We start from the raw sequence: 19,730 nt of genomic DNA, 5'->3' as shown, positions 1-19,730 counted from the left end.
ACACACACACACACACACACTGTAAACAAAAGCACTGACTGAAGCCAGGTGACTTACAGTATGACAGTATGTCATGTTCCTTTCCACCACTCCCACTCATAATTAATCAATAATAATAATAATCATGAATAATCAGAATGCAAATACAGAGTCAACTCCTAATGTGATTGTATGTACAGTACATTATTCCTCAAAAATCAACCTCTGAAGCTCTTGAGATGCGATAGTTTAATATGTACAATTTCCACAAATTTTACAAACAATTCACTACACCTTAAAAAAAAGCAAAAAAAAAAAAAAAAAAAGCAAGTGGGGTCAATCAATCTTAAAAAAACAAACAAACAAAAAAAAAACAAATAAATCAATAAATAGCTGAATCATTATTCATTATTCATATTCAGTTGGTTCCAATGGCTCATTTAAAAACAGCCGCCACGACAGTAGCAGAACGACAGTCGACGTCAAAAAGTCACTTTTTTTTTATTATTTTGCAATAATCCAAAAAAATCAGCCTGCTGCATGTGTGCCACTGTAGAGGCATGCAAGTTGATCCTGGACAAGGTGCAGTAGCATCTCTGTGCTGGTCGGAAAACAACATCTGTCCGTCCAGCTCCTTCCTTTCTTTTCTTTCCTTCTTTTCTTCTCAGAGAGTCTTCCTCTCTTACAGTCCCTCTGATATATCATAGATATCACTGATATCACTGATAAAGTTTCACACTTTTGTACTCAGCTCACACACTTATGTGTGTATAATAAAGTGTCTAGGCTTTGTTTGTAGGTGATATCCTCAGGATAACAACCATCTGTCACCTTCCTATATATCATATATATATATATATATATATATATATATATATATATATATATATATATATATATATATATATATATATATACAGGGGTTGGACAATGAAACTGAAACAAGTGGTTTTAGACCAAAATAATTTATTTATTTGAATTCTGCCGTGATTTGATCAGCCGTGGTTTTATGTTTTTTGGATTCAATCTGAGTTAGCACCCCTTTGAACATCCCTTTCAGACAGCTTCCTCTTACAGTGTCCACAGTTAATCCTGTTGGATGTGGTCGGTCCTTCTTGGTGGTATGCTGACATTACCCTGGATACCGTGGCTCTTGATGCATCACAAAGACTTGCTGTCTTGGTCACAGATGCTCCAGCAAGACGTGCACCAACAATTTGTCCTCTTTTGAACTCTGGTATGTCTCCATAATGTTGTGAGCATTGTAATATTTAGAGCAGAACTGTGCTCTTACCCTGCTAATTGAACCTTCACACTCTGCTCTTACTGGTGCAATGTGCAATTAATGAAGATTGAACACCAGGCTGCTTTAATTTAGCCATGAAACCTAAAATCCCACACTAAAATGACGACAGGTGTTTCAGTTTCATTGTCCAACCCCTGTATATATGTAGATATGTATATATGATAATCGTAGCCGTATCCTTCTCTGTAGTGGATAAAACCACAGTGTTCCTCATCACCATCATCCTGATCGCACGAGGGCATCAGAAAAAAAGTGCCCAAAATAGTTTCGTTCTGTTTTGTTCAGTTTTCCACGTCAGTCCACTGTAGACCGTGGACTGTGGACACAACAGCAGCCTCGTCTGCTCGCCGCTCTGCACCCAGGACACCCAGGCCGTGTAGTTCTGGAGCTCAGGAGGCCTCTGGGCGAGAGAGCCCGGGTTCTGCAGGGGCGTAGAGAGAGAGAGAGAGCCAGCAGAGGCTCTAAAGTGTGGAGGAGAGAGGCAGCGGGGGCTCAGCAGCGAGACATGCGCTTGCGGTACTGCTCCACCAGCGGTACGAGGCACTGCGGAGAGCTGCTCTGCAGGAGGAACGGGTGCTCCAGCAGGTCGGTGGCGCTGGCTCGCTCCATGGGTTCTCGGGTTAGCATGCGGTCCAGGAAGTCCTTCAGCACCGGAGACACCTGTGGAGAAAAATACGAGCATTGTTGGAGCACAGAGGAGCAAAGAGTAGAGGAGCGGGGGGGTTGTTTGTGGCTTTGGTGTCGTATTGTAGCTTGATTGACTTTAAATAATTTGCAGTTTTTTGCTTAAAGTCTTATTTTGTGGAAATAAAAACACACTTAAAGCAGCAGTTCAGCAGTTTTTATTTCAAGATCTATCTATCTATCTATCTATCTATCTATCTATCTATCTATCTATCTATCTATCTATCTATCTATCTGTTATAAAGGTGTACCTACACTAAGCAATCCCTTAAAGCATGGCTCGATCGACTAGTGCGATCACTTCGAACAAACCATGCACGGTTCACTTGCACTCAGGTGCGGTACACATGCAGTCTGAGCAATATCAGGAACAAGGTGATGTTAGCAATGCAAAATTCCTGTAAAGAAACATGGCGGTGTTGTGCCGAATTCAGCACTGCCATCAGGAACAGCACCCCCTCTCAGGAGCACACGTTATAACGCTATGTATATAACCACATTTCTAAGTAAGTTTTAGCAAGAAGACTGTGCTCGAACGCTTTCAAGAGAGGGTGCTTTGCATGGTGGGGGTGTTGAATTTGGCAGTGGGTAATGGCGTAAGGGTGCTCAGGCACGGATTGTTTAAACGCAGTGTGAGTGCAGGCCGGCGGGGGAGAGGGGAGGGGGCAGAACCGTGCCTAGTGTAAGTACACCCAAATTTTAAACTTCTGATGCTGCAGATGCTCTATGCAATTACACTTTCTCGCCAGAGAGGTCTTTAAATTGCCAAATACCTGAAAGTTCTTTAACATTTAAATTTTTTTGCTATGCTTTAAAAAGTTCCCCACAGCCATCTATATTGTTGCCCTTTCTACGTGTGTATTATAACTAATTATTAATCATTTTTAAGGCATTTACAACCTAATTAGTAACCATTAATAAACTAATTGTAAACCATTTATAAACCCTTTATAAAGGTAGTCTTATTTTAAAGTGGTACCGAAATGGTTATAAAACACTGATGTAAAGGGTGCACACTCTCACCTGCTGAATGTTTCGGATGGTGGGTGCTGGTTCATCTCTCAGCCTCTTCATGGCAGCAACTGGGGTTTCACTGAAGTACGGCGGCTCTCCATCCACCATCTCCACCACCATGATGCCCATAGACCACACGTCCACCTGCATCATTTCATACCAAATACATACGGATTATTACATATTTATAAATAATGTGAATCTTTTCTTTGTGTTGTTTTAATAGGTCAAGATAAATGGACAAAAAGAAACATTCCAAAATAAATTGAAATAAAATATTTGATTTCCACTGAAAGTTTAGGTGTTTTTTCCTCCTGTAAATCTGCTGAAATGGAAACATAAGAATATAGGCTCCTGATTTCTCATGAACACACTGTTAACCTTTGAAATTAGCTGTTATTAAAGCAAAAGCATAATTGTATTGTAATTGTATTATAATTGCCTCTCAGCCATGGCTCATTGAAACAAGCAATCTTTGCAATTATGTAATACACTTAAATAATTATGTAATACACTTAAATAATTATGTAATATACTTAAATAATTAAGTAATTGTGTAATGTTAAATGAATGTACAGCAAAGATACTGTAGAGGTTTGTTGTTGTAATATCCCTATATATTATATAAAAATGCAGAACTGCCTGCTGTGAACTCTGAACTATTCCAAGACTCCAATTCCCAGCATGCACTCACACCGGACTTACCTGTCTCTGCTGATCATGTGACGCTACAATATTCCCGCTCCCCCAGTTACTGGTTGTTTTCAACTGGCCTGTTTAGTATAAATACCCCTCAGTTTGCTCTGTTCTCTCGCCGAGTATTGAACCTAGTTATTTAACTTTCCTACTACATGTTTCGTTTATTTATTACCTTTTGGTAATGACTTGTTTTTTGTGTCCTACTCTTGATTTTTGACTTGCGCTCTCTATTGTATTTTTGTTTATTTCTGACTCGTCTTTTGCCTTAGCCCTCTATCTTCTGGATATTTCCATGTATGACCCAGTTTGGCCTGACTACGCTCTGGTAGTAACTACGTTACTGACCCTGCCTGTCCCTTACTACTCTTGTAAGCCTAGCCCTTTTGTTAATAAACTTACTTTGTTTTCCGTAGCACCTTGTCGTGTTGTGATTCATTACCTCAGTGCCGTATGGTGACTTTGAGATAACTTCAGGGGCCATCCAATATGGAGTCCCAACCAATGACTTCCTCTTGGGAATATCTTTGCTGATCTGGGCGCAGAATCCGAAGTCTGACAGCTTGATCTGCGTTGGAGAGAAGAAGAAGAGCACCTTGTTATTATTCACTGCAGATAATGTGCACAATTATGGCACAGAAGAGTGAGAGAGGGAGGAAACGGAGGGAGAGAGAGAGGGATGGCAGGTGGAACTCACTCTTCCGTCCAGGGAGAGCAGGATGGAGTCGCTTTTGATGTCTCGGTGGATGACGCCCTGAGAGTGGAGGTAAGCCAATGCCTGCAGGACAGCCTCACACACTGTGGCAATCTGCTCCTCGCTCAGCCTGCGCAAATACACAACACACAAACACACAATACACACAAACACACAACACACAACACACAAACACACAATACACACAAATACACAAACACACAACACACAAACACACAATACACACAAACACACAAATACACAGCACACAAACACACAATACACACAAACACACAAATACACAACACACAACACACAAACACACAATACACACAAACACACAAACACACAAACACACAACACACAAACACACAGACACACAAACACACAAACACACAGACACACAAACACACAACACACAATACACACAAACACACAAATACACAACACACAAACACACAATACACACAAACACACAAACACACAAATACACAAATACACAACACACAAACACACAATACACACAAACACACAAACACACAAATACACAAACACACAAACACACAAACACACAAACACACAAATACACAACACACAAACACACAAACACACAGACACACAGACACACAGACACACAAACACACAAATACACAACACACAAACACACAAACACACAAACACACAAACACACAGACACACAAACACACAACACACAGACACACAAACACACAATACACACAAACACACAAACACACAAACACACAATACACACAAACACACAAACACACAAATACACAACACACAAACACACAATACACACAAACACACAAACACACAAATACACAACACACAAACACACAAACACACAAACACACAAACACACAGACACACAAACACACAACACACAGACACACAAACACACAGACACACAAACACACAGCACAGTCAGCAGAGCAGATCACCGTCCATAAACCTGCAGCTACTCTGTATGTATCTGTATGATCAGTGTGTTTATAAAAGGTAAAAGTGATGGTTTGGTTGAAATTGGTATGTATAGGGGGTATTAAAATACAGTTAAAGGAGGAATCTGGTGTCAAATGGGCTTTAAGTGTAGTGAAACATGATAAGGATACTCCCAAAAGGATCATTTTAGCACTCTTTAAATATACTGATTAATAATAATGTGGCTACAAGAACACTTTAGTGCACTATAGCACAGTAATGATTAGTATACTTTAATCTACTGTTTTTTTTTTATCTACTGATTTGACTGGATGCTGATTTGACTGGATGCTGATGTAACGAGATGCTGTCCTCTTGTGGTTGAGATAAGCTGCTACAACACAGGCGCTCGGGTCCAGATTGCTGTCGGGGACACCTTAAATAAACCCTGCAATATGACATCATCGCTCAGAGCACTCCGGGTCCTGTTTACACACAGTGAATTAAAGGACACAGATCGTCCCCCGCGGTCACTCATCTCTTTCTGTGGTCTGAGTTTAGAGTAAAATCAGCATCAGGGATGAGCAGATGTGGATTTAGTTCAGTAATAAAGCTTCTCAGACAGATCTGTGTCTCTGAATCTCTGAATTTCCTGATAAATGATTAAGTCTAAAACGATAAGCTCTAATAAATCAAATATTATCTATTTTTAATTTATTTTCTGGACGAAACATTTTTTTTTAATGTTTTAACGTTAACGCACTGAGCAAACAACTTAAAGGGTAACTAAACCCCCTGATTTTAGCTGACTCCAACCTCAGCTCAAATTTGATAGAGGTCAAAAAATGGGAGGGGCACTGGGTGATGTATGGGTTTAGGGGTGGGGCAGAAGGGAGAGCTTCTTAATATAATCAAGAGGAAGATGGATGATCACAAGCCATCAAACCACCAAACTGAACTGCTTGAATTGATTTTTGCACCAGGAGTAAAGCAGCATAAAGTTATCCAAAAGCAGTGTGTAAGACTGGTGGAGGAAGAGAACATGATGCCAAGATGCATGAAAAAAAGTATTTGAGGTCTGAAAGCTCTGCATGGTTTTTTTGTTATTTAGGCCATTTCTCATTTTCTGCAAATAAATGCTCTAAGTGACAATATTTTGTATATGAATTTTTGGAGAAATGTTGTCTGTAGTTTATATATATATATATATATATATATATATATATATATATATATATATATATATATATATATATATATATATATATAATTTCTCTCCTTAATTTCAACATAAATTAATTAAGTTTTAAGTTACTACATGATTCCTTTTGTGTTCCTTCATAGTCTGATAGATCTCTTCACTATTCATTATTACTATGTAGGATAAAAAAAACATTGAATGACAGACTGGGACTGTATATCAGCATAAATAAACAGTAACAGACCTGGTTTCAGACACAATGTTGGTAAGAGCTCCTCCCTGAAGATACTCCATAATGACCCAAAGCTCCTCCTCCACCAGAGCACTCTTAAACATCTCCACAACGTTCTTGTGCTGGTAGTCCCGCATGATCACGACCTGCAGAGACATACACACCCAATTCAGCTCATTATCACAATGATAACCATATTTTTCGCACTATAAGATGCACTTAAATTAATTTATTTTTCCCAAAAATCATCAGCGCTCCTTATAATCCGGTGCTCCTTATGTATGAATTCTACCAGTCAGGTATTAAGGAGCAGTAAAGACACTCTGAACACTGTAGTACAGAGTTATACAGGAGATTCAGTTTAGAGACTGGAGTAGTATGAGCATTAGCTGCTAATCGTGCTAAGCGCTAGCTCTTTCAACATTTAGAGGTGAGTATTATCATCCTCTAGCCTGCTGCCAACTCCAGCTAGCACTACTGGAGCAGTATTAGCATTAGCATTTTTTTTCTGGACCTGGACTACCCACCTCTGTGTGTAATTAACTATAGGTTTAAATAGGATCTCCAGTGGATTTGTTGTTTTACAGAGATTCTAAGACTAGGTCAGTGGCTGAACTGCACTTAGCAGCGCATTATTACACGTGTCGTAAAGTAACATATGCCATTGCAAAGACTGTTATTAGTGTAAAAATGTCTGTTGTCTGTTTCGCCCACTCCTCCACCGGACTAAAGCAGTGTTATACCGGATCACCGGAGAACTTTTTTTTCCCGCTAAAAACAGCTCACATGGTATTCATTCATACTAGAGACATTTTAAAATGAATAAAAAACTATACAATGAGACAATTAACTAAATCTGACCTCATTGAAGAGCAGCTCCCGCCGCTGTTGCCTCCTCAGGTCCATCATCTTGACGGCCACGAGTCGGCCGCTGTGTTTCTCTCGTGCGATGCACACCACCCCCGTGGAGCCCTCACCAATCTTCACAAAGTTCTCCAGATACGCGCGAGGGTCGCCCTTATCCACCACCATCTGCAGCGCGGTTTTGAACTGCTCGTGGGTGACTTTGGGCGGGTCGGGAGGCGGGCGTGGGGACGGGTGCTGGGGGGGTCTGAAGGCGGGGGAGCAGGTTCCCGGTGGGCTTGTGGCTAAGGAGCCGGTGGGCGAGGGGCGGGGCTGTGAGGGGCTGTCCTGCCTGGGGTAAAGGCCGGGGTTGGGGCAGCCGGAGTGCCGCAGGAAGGGGTCGGGGCCGGAGGGGCGGAAGCTGATGTTGGGGGAAAGGCCGATGGTGTAGCTGGAGGACGAGCGCACCGTCCTGTGCGGACGGGTGGGGTTCACCAGGGGACTGCTGGCACCACTGTGGAAGAATCCCGGCTGAGGTCTCAGAGCCGTATCTGCCTGCAGCTGCGGAAAGAGAAAGAGAAAGAGACAAAGTGAAAACATTGCATTCACAATAAACTAGTGATGGGCGATATGGCCCTAAAATAATACCATGAAAATAATTTAAAAAATAATTAACTGGTTATTAAAATGGTTATTAACACAATTTTCCTAAAAACCTTTTAATCACTGATTTGTAAATGAGGAGAACATATTTAAAGACATTTCATATTAAAGAAATGTTCAATGTAGCCGAGCTTAAATAAAATTAAAGGGATTGAAACTTTACTTTAAATGATAAAAACAAGCAAACAATGTTAGATTTATTTAAGAAAAGAAAAAATAATTCAAAATAAAAGGATATGCAAACAGGCTAAAATGTAGAGCAAAAAAACAAAAAGATAAATACGTAGAATAATAAAATATAAACACAGTTTAAAAAAATAAAGAACTAAAATAACCACAATTATAAAAATGTAAATGATGGAACTAAAATAAATAATAATAATAATAATAATAATAATAATAGTGAGTAAAAGTAAATATAAATATATAAAAAATTAAAGGAAGAAAATAAATGAAATAAAAATGTAAAAGGCCAAAAGTAAAGGCAGTAACAAAACAAATAAAAATGAAATGAATAAAATAAATAAAATAAAAGGGCTAAATGGTAAAACATACAATTAGATAAATAAAAAAAACATTATAATTAAAATAAATAACAAGGTAAAAGAGGAACTCAACTAAAGCAGTTAAAGGCTATCTATAAAATCTAAAACAAAGAAAAACAAATACATCTAACTATAAAGTAATATTTTACAGTAATTTAAAATTGACTAAATGTAAGTCCTTAACAATCATTAATACAGGATTAACAGGCTTGATAAGATTTTATTTTTTTTTCTGAGTCACAAGGTGACATTAAAACAGCACAGATATTGGCTGCTGATCTCCAGCCAATCGCAGCGCTGTGTACGCATGCCTCTTCTCATTCGCTGGCAGGAAGTGTATTCTGCTTGCATGCTGCGCTTCAAACATTTACTCCTCAGAGCGTTTGAGGGCTTCCAAAAATAGCCTGCGAGCTCCACAGGGACAGTGCAGGTATAAACGCTTTCAGTCAGGTTTTATCACTTTCAGAAGACATCAAAATTAATGAAGGGACTTTACACAGATTCAGAAGAGTGCCTGCTTACTTCTTCTTCATCAGAGAAACTATTAATAAAAACATCAGTGCAGATTAAACACATACAGCTCTTAAATCTAAAATGCTATATTAGAATTAAGTTTCATTAAGTGCTATAATAAAATATTTCAGTTTTAGGGAACTAAATGTACTGAATATTTGTGTTGTTCTCTATAGAGCATTATTTTTAAATTAATTTTAAAATGTCTAGTTGTGATCTCTAATAAAAATGAATGCCATATGAGCCGTTTTTTCTGAAAAGAAAGTGTTTCAGTGTTTCTGTTTAGCCCTGCTTTAGATCACTGGATTAGTGGTCTCTTAAGAAAGACAGGTTTTGGCTCTTGCTCATGAAACATTATCAATATATAACAAATCAGAGTAAAATAATAAATGATTAAACTGATTAATAGTTAAACTAAACATTTTTTATCTCTTTTTGTAAAAATTCCCAAATCGCTAATGATGCATTTTATTTCAACCGGGAATTTAGAAATTCCTAATTCCGAATGGGAAATCTTAACTGGAAAGATCACAGATTCTCATGGCTTTTTTTTTTTTGTATTCATAGAAATAAAAATAAGAGAATTTCACAGTTCAATATCTTACCTTCAGGTCATACGAGGAATACGGTCTCCCAGGGCTGTTCTGGGGGTGAACCAGCAGCCTATCCCCAGTCCTCAGGTCCGGTGTGAGCCCCCCAGGCTCTCCCTGGATGTGCTGGATGTGCTGCATGGGCATGGTGGGGCTGTAGAAGCAGGAGATGGGTCGAGGGTTGTGGGAGAGAATGATAGGGAACTCTCTCCTCATCATCAGTCTCTCATTAGGACTTCCCAGGTCTCCACCCACGTACACAGGCCTGGGGGGCACGGGAAAGGGTGGAGGCGGAGGGGCGGGCAGGGCGGGTGGAGGTGGGCGGCTCTCCAGGGAGCTGACGCTGACCTCGTAGGTGGACTTGGCCCTGGGCAGAACGCCGTTGGGCTGGAGGGCGACGCTTTTCTTTACGCCCAGGTACGGAGTCCCGCTCTCGCTGTGGACGTTCCTCCACTGGGCATGGGCGTCGCCCTCGGGGTCGCCCTGCTCCAGGTCCTCGTACTGGTAGGTGTCGCCCTCCGTCACTTCGCCCAGGCGGCCGAGCGACTGCGCCCTCTTGCGGGTGGAGGGGCTGCTCTTACGCAGCGAGTTGGAGCTGGTCACCGACAGGCGGCTCATGTCGGACAGCATGGCGGAGATGTAGTCGCCGTGGCCGACAAAGCTCCCTCGCACGATCGTCTGCACGAGAGAGTGAGAAAGCGAGGGAGAGAGAGGAATAGAGAGATAGAGAAATAGAGAGAGAGAGAGAGAAAGAAAGAGAAGCACTATGATTAATGTGAGCTGAGTGATGTAAACTCACCTGGGAGAAAGCTAAGCCACACTTCCTTAAAGCAAGGCTATTTTTGGGTACAGCGTACAAAAAGATGCCATCACTAATGTAGCCTAAAGTAGCCTGACAAATAAAAAAAACAGGAAACACGCTGTATTTAACCCCTTAAACATTAGATATTAAATATTAGTTAGAAACTTATTAGAGTTTGCATGATGTCAGAGAATTAAGCAATAATGCACTCGAGGTTCGTGCTATAATGTATTATATTGGCGCTGCTGTGCTGCGGTTGTAGGCACGAAGCAGCACAGCAGTGCCAATATTACACAATATAGCACCAACCTCGAGTGCATTATTGCTTAATTATACCACAGTTCCATTATCACTGTTTATTAAAAGATTTAGAGTTAAAGAGGAGGAGAAATTACGATCTGTTTGGTTTTATACAACAGTTAAGGTCCAACCTCACAATCTGATTGGTTGAGAAGTGTTCTAACTCTGCGGACACGTTGCAGAGTAACGACATATTTATACACACACACAAGACATTTTAGTATCATCGCCTCCACCAGCACTAGCAGCAGCAGTATTAGCATTAGCTTAGCACAGGCTAGCGCCCAGTCAAGGCATGCTCGCCCCGCAGTTTTTTGTCTTTTGTGGAAAAAAGGGAAAGAATATATTCCTTGCTCGTCTGACAGCCAGAATGGTAACTATCAGCCAGGCTAGGCTAAGCTAAGCTAATGCTAAGCTAAAGCGAGCTACACTAACTTAACTACAGTCCAGCCGGCTGGCTAATCATGAAGACGACTCTGCGGAGCACGAGAGGAGAGTTTCAGCGTCATTTCCCGGTCATAATGTTTTATAAAACCCCTTAATCAGTCATTTTGATTTTAAGCTAACATATAAACCATACGCCGTTTTGTAGCTACAGTTCTGTTACAGTTCACTTGTTGTGGAACTATTAAAGCATATTTTCTTGATTTATATTGTAAATAATAAACTGTTGTATAAAAGCAATAGAACATTTGAGGTTGTGTGTTATTGACAATAACATCACGGCTAAATAACTGAATGGATACAATAACACATCATATATTACACTTAATATAAACAGTTTCACAACAAAAAGACTGATTAAAATCACTGTTTTTGTACTCTATCAGACCCTCATACAGAATGTTCTATCAGAGCTAGACTGATGTAGTTTCAGAGCAGGTTTTTAGGGGTTTTGGCCACAGAGGACATTTTCTGTCAGCTGCCATGTGCTTCACTCACTGCGTCCTTGACAGGAAGTATAAATGTGCCCTGGAAGAAACGGTGACGCACAGCGCCGTGGCTCAGAATCAGACTCGGTTAACCTATCAGACTAAAGCCCAGCGGACTCTTACTCAATCCTGAACTGAAGTCATGCCTGATTTCAGGCGAGGGCTCGTTCTCTGGGGGTGTGGTGGAGTGAGGGAGGTGTGAGGGATGCGCTGTATATATATATATATATATATATATATATATATACTTACAGTTTTTAACACAACTTAAAACCATTTTAGCCAAAAAACAAACCAGTTTAATTTCATACAAAGCAGCTCAGAAGGCCAGAGAAATATAAAAGTATAAATGTGCAAATAAAATAACTTTAAAATACATTTTATTATTAAGCATAGTGTCTTGTACATTGACCTAATTGCAAAAGTAAAATACGTAATTAAAAACATTACTAAAAACTACTTAGAACACTGAAAAAATAGCATTTGTTACCTTCCCCCGACTCTCTAACTATAAACTTTATCATGAAATATAATCATTAAAATTATTCAGAGATGTATTTTTTTGGATTGTTGTGTGACTCCAAATCCCATCTATGCTTTAAAAACTTTTTTTTCATAATAAATCCATCATATTTAAGTTAAAATACACATTTTATTTGTTTCCCTGGTTTTCACTCAGTCCTGTTACCGTAACACATTACCCTGATCATCTGAAACATCTGTAACATTCTACAACAGGAAGTCACATCTACAACAGGAAGTGACATCAGCTGGTTCTTCTGAAGATCATGGGAAGACCAAAATTTCCCAAAGTTCCCTCATTAGTTTTTTTGTATATTTGATCTTATTGTAACGATGACTGAGGAGGAGCTCAAGCTCAACACTCAACACTCAGTCCTGTTACCTAAATTATTCTATTAAATTAATACAAAAAAAAAACATTTTGGGAAAATCACTAGAATGTGCTTAATTCTATGCTGAAAACTCATTCCTGTTACTTGTATTCCTGTTACTCAGAACATAAAAAGTAACAGGAATAAGTGCCAGTGACAGGAGTGAGTTTCAGTAACAGGAGTGAGTTTCAGTAACAGGAGTGAGTTTTTTCGTCATGAATATAAATGATTTGAACATGTATTTAAACATTTCTTTAAAATAAACACTTTGTTGAGAGAAAATCAAAGGAATTAGTGCAAGTAATGGGTAAAGCTGCCTGAGTTTGACCAGTACATGTTTTGAATAGTTAAATATATGTTAAATATAAAAATAAAAAAATTAAAAGTGCACCTTGTAGTGAGAAAAAAAGTTATTTTTTTCTGTTTTTGTTGTATAGCTATGAACTGATTGCTTTAATATACTTTAACTATTTGCCGTGATGAGATGTAGTGTTCCTACCTTCTTTGGTTTCAGTTCCACTGGTGTAATTCGGGAGGGGTCCACCATGGGTTTGGGTCTCCGCAGGTTTTCTATGAGACTCTGCCATTGTGTCGGTAATCCCACGAACACTCCACGCTTCGCGTCGAAAGAGGTATGGACTCGGTGTTCAAAGTTCTTTGGTGCAGAAATTTCTGGCCTCTTCTTTTTCTTTTTGCGGAACATTGTCTGGTCCTACAGTGTTAACCTGTAGAGAAAAACGAAACACATCAGTTTCCTAAACCACACTACACTATTTTTACTGCTCCCCTCACATTAATATTGGGGAAATCAAGCATAAAAAATGTATCATTATTTTAACTCATTTTTTAATGATCAACACCATTAATATAATATAATTTAATTTTGACTAATCCAATGAATTCTGACTTTAAATCTAATGCTGAAACTTTGGGGAAAAGATTGTAGCCAAGGCAGTTAAAGTAATGTTGTTGTTTTTGGTCTAAATAAAAAAAAATGTCTATTTATAAAGGAAATATGAGGTCAGTTGCAATACTAGTACTATATGCAAATAGTACTAAGATTATTATTATGCAAAAATAGCCAAACAGACCAAAATAAGACCAACAGTAGGACCTTTTACAGTGTGGACATTTTTCTTTTAATTCAAACATGAAATCTACATGCTGTTTAAATACAAATGCTCATATACAGTAGATCTATATCCATAAATCAAAACAACATTGTGTAATATATTCTTTCTTTATATTAGAGGCTATAAATTAAAAAGATATACTCATAACAAGTTGTAACTAGGGGTGTGCCATATCGTATCGTACGCAATAATATCTCTAACTTTTTTTAATAATAATAATGTGATCAATATTATACCCTGAAATATCGTGCCATATTTTTGCCATATCACCCACTCCTAACTATCACATCAGGCTACTACTTTTTTTTTTTACTGTTTTTATCAACAAAGAAAAATTCACACATTATATAATAATGTTCAAATTATATATCTACTAGAGACTAGATTATATATTATATCTTTCCAGTATCATTTATTTTATTTTAATACTGGATATATGGAGATATTTGGAGTGCATTATTATAAATATAATATAGTATCTCAGTTAGGGGTGTGCCATATCATATCTTATCGTATGCAATAATAAAACAATTTTTTTTTTGTTCAGTGTTTTGTCATATCGTCAAGAGTATCGATTATCCAAAAAAAAAATTCCATGAAATATCATGATATTATTTTAGAGCCGTATTATCCACTGCAATTGTAACAAACAGGAAGTGAGAGATAGAAACATTAGAAAAGCAGCTTTGGAAGAAAACTACAAAGCTTCAATGCATTTTTAATGCATCTTCTCATTTAAAATGAAAAAAAAAAACCTTGTTAAATCACTGCTGTGTTGTTTCAGCTTCAGAATGTGTCACAGGAAGTGTTAGCTTTATTGTAGGACTTGGACTCTTTCTAGGAATTCAGACACGTTCTTTAATTTTACTGCAGATCACAGTAAGGTCATCACTTTACTCTTCTGACCGCTGCACAGTAAAATTGTGCTCATGAGTCGAGGCTTCAGGATAGTTTGTCATATTCGTCCGTGTTGCAGTCTGCCGGGGCCACAGCGAGCCGATACGCGATACACGATTCACTGCGCACAAAAAAATGGATGTCATGCCCTCGCACTCTTTGTTCTTTGGACAGAAAATCCAATACAGACATTTCTCCCGGCTGTAAAGAAGTGTAAGCACTCTCCGCTAGAGGCTTTCTTCAAGCTAAAAACAGCATTTCCCTCTGAAATGCACATCCTCCCCCTTTGTCTGGACTTGGGCTGCTGTTGTTTTGCTGTTTTTCATGCTTGAGAGTGCAGCTAAGGGCGAGGAGTCGGATACGTTCGTATTCACATGTGAAATGAAGGATAGCTGCTCAATTAAGGCTTTACTCATAGCGCCTGCCCTTTAAGTGACAGACAGAGAGAGTACACAGAGGACCCGTGGCGGCCGCCTCAGGGTTAAGAGTGCATTAGCGGGATGAACAGAATCACAAAGGAGAAAACCTTCCCTCACCATGAACGACGACGAACGAGTGATTTCAGACCAGCCTTTATCCTTTTTCTCCCCTTTTCAGACTCTCAGACCAATGAGCTTCCTGTTTTTACACTAAGCTATGGATAGTCAATGTGTGTTTTAATTGTGCTAATTAGCAGCAGGCTACAGGTTGATAATACTCAGCTCTGAATGGCGAAAGAGCTAGTGCTTAGCGTGGTTAGTGGGTAATGCTAATGCTGCTCCAGCAGTGCTAGTCGGGGTTAGTAGCAGGCTACAGGACAATAATTCTCATCTCTAAACAGCGAGAAAACACACAGTAATGCTAATGCTACTCCAGCAGTGCTAGCTGGGGCTAGCAGCAGGCTACAGGTCAATAATACTCACCTCTGAACGGTGAAAAAGCTAGCGCTTAGTTAGTAGCTAATGCTAATGCTACAGACTTAGTGCTGGAGAAACTTCACTGAAACTCTCTACTTCAGTAGAGTGGCTTTACTGCTCTTTAATACCTGACTGAGCCTTTCGCTGCAAAATTTGAAGATTTATGTGTCCTTAAATCTGTTTTGGAATAAACAGAGCAGAAACCCTGGTGAAAAAAATATACGCTTAATTGTACTTAAAACATATTGAGAAATATTGTCTCTAATCTATTAATATACTAACAGATTTAGTACTTTAGTACTTACTTATAATATATTAAAAGCACATTAGTATTATGCTTTCATCATATAAAAGTTTGAAGTAAACTTTGATCATACTTTTTAAAAAGTACAATATAGTATATTTAAAAAATAGACTACAAAAGTACACTTTTAGTTTAATATAACTTGATATACTTCTAAAATACTTATTTCCAAATATACTTTTGTACATTTTTAGCAAAGTGTGTTAGAAACAACTGTTACATTAGTTCACTTAAAGTACAATGTATCATGTAGTAACTTTTTATAAAGTAAATTAAATTACTACTACTAATTAAAAAAAATGAAAGTAAATTTGTAACACGCTAAAAATTGTGTTGTACAGTATATTAAAATATATTTTTATACTAGAAGTGTGCTACTTATTTATATGTGCATATTTGTACTCTAATGTGAATAGAGCACATATATTTAACATCAATTCTTAGTACATATACTCTAATATACCTGGTGTATAATATGATAGTGATACAGTTGTGATCATTACTCATTAAATGTATTATAATTTTACTGCAAGCATATTTTTAAATATGGGGTTACATACATGAAGTAGTATGTTTAAATGTATGTTACTTAAGTATATATATTTAAAATAGTTCCATTTTAGTACAGTTAAGTTCACTTAGCACAATTTAGGTAAGACTTTTATACTATTTTTTTTTATAGTTGTTTCATTTTAGCACTCTTTAAATATACTGATTAATAATAGTGTGGCTACAAGAACACTTTAGTGCACTATAGCATAATAATGCTTAGTATAGTAAGTTTAACATTTATTTAGCCACACTGAAGGTCTAGCTCTAACAGTCATGCGTAGCCACTGGATGATACTTGTGATAATGTGCCAGATTGGTGAGATTGGTGAGTAAGTAAATAATTACGGCTATCTTTATACCACTGTAGAGGAGAGAGGGGGTCTGCTCTGCTGGTGATGCTGCTGTCGGAGATGATTCACTGCTCATGAATGGCCTTGGGTGGGTCGAGCAGCGCTAGCTGGACCTTAACCCTAACCGTCACAAGACCCGGCTACTGATCAACAGCCAAAACTGATCTGGGGCCTTTTCTGTGTGGTTGCACACACACACACACACATATGCACACACACACACCAAATGAGAGCAGCAAGCATAATTCAATCAGAAGCTAATATGTTAAGTGTTGCATAAGCATAGCGCTCTGTGCTCTCAGTGTGCTCAGTGTGTACATGATGTGGAGCGGGGCGGGGGGGGGGGGGGGGGGGGGGTAGGGGGGATTTTAATTGCATCTGACAGGGACACTATGGCATGAGGTTACTCGCATGGAGGAGATGGGGTGGCTGGGTAGGATGGAAAGAGACAGAAAGAGAGAGAAAGAAAGCAAGAAAGAGAGAGACAGACATGATGGCAACACCAGGCCTCTGTTAAAACAGCCGTTTTTACCCCTCTCTAAAACATGGAAATGCTTCTTGCTGTTTTGGATCTTGTTCTTAGAAGAGCAGCAGTGGTCACACTTTGGCTAAAATTGATCTAGGATGACAAGACAATATTTTTAGTCCTCTTTTTAAAGCTGCAGTCCGTATTATTTTCTAATATGTTTCTAAACTGAAAGCAGAAGCATTTGGATAAAATATAGTGTTTAATGGTACCAATTTGCTGGAACGACCATCCCTGTTATTTGTAATACTTACTTTCTAAAAACTGGGGTGTGAACTACGTTCGACTGGCCACGTCACATGTCTTTACATATTTTTGTCACACGTAGAGCCTCCAAAAGAGGATCCGGCTCAGTTTTACTGAACGCGAGCGGCTGGTGGAGCATTGGAGACTTCAGAAGGGGAAACTCAGAGCTCAGTAGCTTATTCACCCAGAGCAGCATACAGGCTAACAAAAGCAATCATTACTTTTCCAATTAAATTTAATTATATACTTATATTTTCAAAACCCACCAGAGACCCCAACAATCACGGCGACTTTTCTCCAGGTTGTATTACGCTGATCAGAGTCTCTGTAAATCAGCAGGGATTGATCATAAAGGACAGGGAGGCCTGAGACTGCAGTGATTAGCTTTTTTCCATGCTTCTCTGGAACGTTTAAAAAAGAAACTAAAATATTTTAATACACTGCGCTGAGAACACGTATCAAGCAAACACCTGCTCTCTAATTGGAAAGATGCTTCACGTTGGACAGATTAATTTGCATAAATTTATAAAGTTCACCACAGCTCAACTTTTCATCGCCTCGCATCATCCAGACTCGATGCACCGTACCCTTGACGCACCACTTTAGTTCGCAACTACCCACTGTAGAGCTGCGTTGCGTAGTCACAGTGCTTTTATCCAATCAGAGACGAGACGTTTGCATTAGGGCTGCACGATATCAGAAAAATTTTACATTGCAATGTTTTTTTTTGACGATACATATCATGATACCCTGATATATGTCTCGTACCAGAGATCCAGACCAACTAACAGCTGAGTCAGCTCTTTATAATCAGTCAGTCGATCACTCAAATCCAGAGCAAAACAGCTAGGATTAAAAGCATAATTTCGGCTGTAACTGGAAATATTTGTGCAAAACTGTGCTGGACTGAAGTGCGCAGTTTTCGACAGGCTGTCAGATGCTGCATTTACAAGCACGTGCCCAGCCATGTGGTGGAGGCATGCGGTTACCTCGTGTCTACAACAGAAAATACCGTAACACAAAGTAATGATGCTTAAATGATATTGATATTATGCAGCCCTATTTTGCATGTCTAAATATTCTTGAATAAAAGCCGTTGTTCTTCGGGGTATCAGTTACAGTTTTAGAACAATAACTAAGACAAAAAATCAAAGGACTGAAGAGAAAATTACCCAAGGAATTTCTCTGGAATCTCATCTGTTACGGATTAAAACTGCACCACTAAATGACCAATATCTTGGACATGGATCACATTTTTTATAGCTAGGAAAGAGATAACATGACAGTAAATTTTTTTTTTCCCAAGACTCCACATGTCTCATCACTGCCAGACCAAATGTTTAGCCTCGGTTTGTTTTACCTGTACAAGCAGATCAATGTGTATTTACTGCAGGATGAAATCTAAGCCAGTTTGCTCTCTGGCTGCGAGTGATAACAGCCCCGACACACAGCGACCGCCAACAGGATCCGTGTTCTGTGGCTGCAGTTCGGATTCTACCACTATTGATTTTTTCTCCTAAAGCATGACCACCCAACCACAACCGGAGCTAACGCCTCAGATAACTCACTCCCTGCGTTTAAACCCGTACGCTGTGAAAATACAATACAAGGCCTGGTTTATTTAGAGATTTACAAGATGTAGCAGATTTAACTCGATCTAAGGGGGGGTTGTTCGAGTTGTGGATGTGTCGACATTGTTTTGGAGGCTGTTTAACAGAGACTTTGACACATTTAGGCGAAAGCAGTCATTCTGTGTCGTCAGCATTTTCAAAAATGCAAAAAAAAAAGTGCATTGCAAAGCCTCAGGAATCCAACAACTCCCACTGCTCTCACAAGCATTTTAAGCGCTAGCATGGTTGAAGGTCCTCTCAATGACAGAACAGAACTGTAGAGCGGTAATCGGATTTTAAATAGCGTCTGAAGTTAAATACAGTTAATAACATTAATGATTTGCATGCCTTAGTTCTGTTTTCAGTCACACATAGCATCTAAATAGG

General features: G+C 38.9%; 1 protein-coding gene across 2 annotated transcripts in view; it reads right to left on the bottom strand.

Moving 5' to 3' along the window:
• Nucleotides 1-856: 856 nt before the first annotated feature.
• The window catches only part of LOC103035957 (serine/threonine-protein kinase PAK 6), a 29,210-nt gene continuing 10,336 nt past the window's right edge, over nt 857-19,730 (bottom strand). For both annotated transcript variants that reach the window (XM_007230364.3, XM_022672576.2), the window contains exons 2-9: nt 13,329-13,554; nt 9,918-10,580; nt 7,610-8,152; nt 6,761-6,894; nt 4,377-4,503; nt 4,122-4,247; nt 2,993-3,127; nt 857-1,945 (exon numbers count right to left, since the gene is read on the bottom strand). In XM_007230364.3, coding sequence (XP_007230426.2) covers nt 1,778-1,945; nt 2,993-3,127; nt 4,122-4,247; nt 4,377-4,503; nt 6,761-6,894; nt 7,610-8,152; nt 9,918-10,580; nt 13,329-13,532 — 2,100 coding nt within the window. In that variant the 5' untranslated portion in view covers nt 13,533-13,554 and the 3' untranslated portion in view covers nt 857-1,777. The remainder of the gene's footprint in view (nt 1,946-2,992; nt 3,128-4,121; nt 4,248-4,376; nt 4,504-6,760; nt 6,895-7,609; nt 8,153-9,917; nt 10,581-13,328; nt 13,555-19,730) is intronic.

This window comes from Astyanax mexicanus, chromosome 14 (assembly GCF_023375975.1).
Source record: "Astyanax mexicanus isolate ESR-SI-001 chromosome 14, AstMex3_surface, whole genome shotgun sequence".
Taxonomy (NCBI): Eukaryota; Metazoa; Chordata; class Actinopteri; order Characiformes; family Acestrorhamphidae; genus Astyanax; species Astyanax mexicanus.
This window is presented reverse-complemented; position numbering and strand designations above follow the sequence as displayed.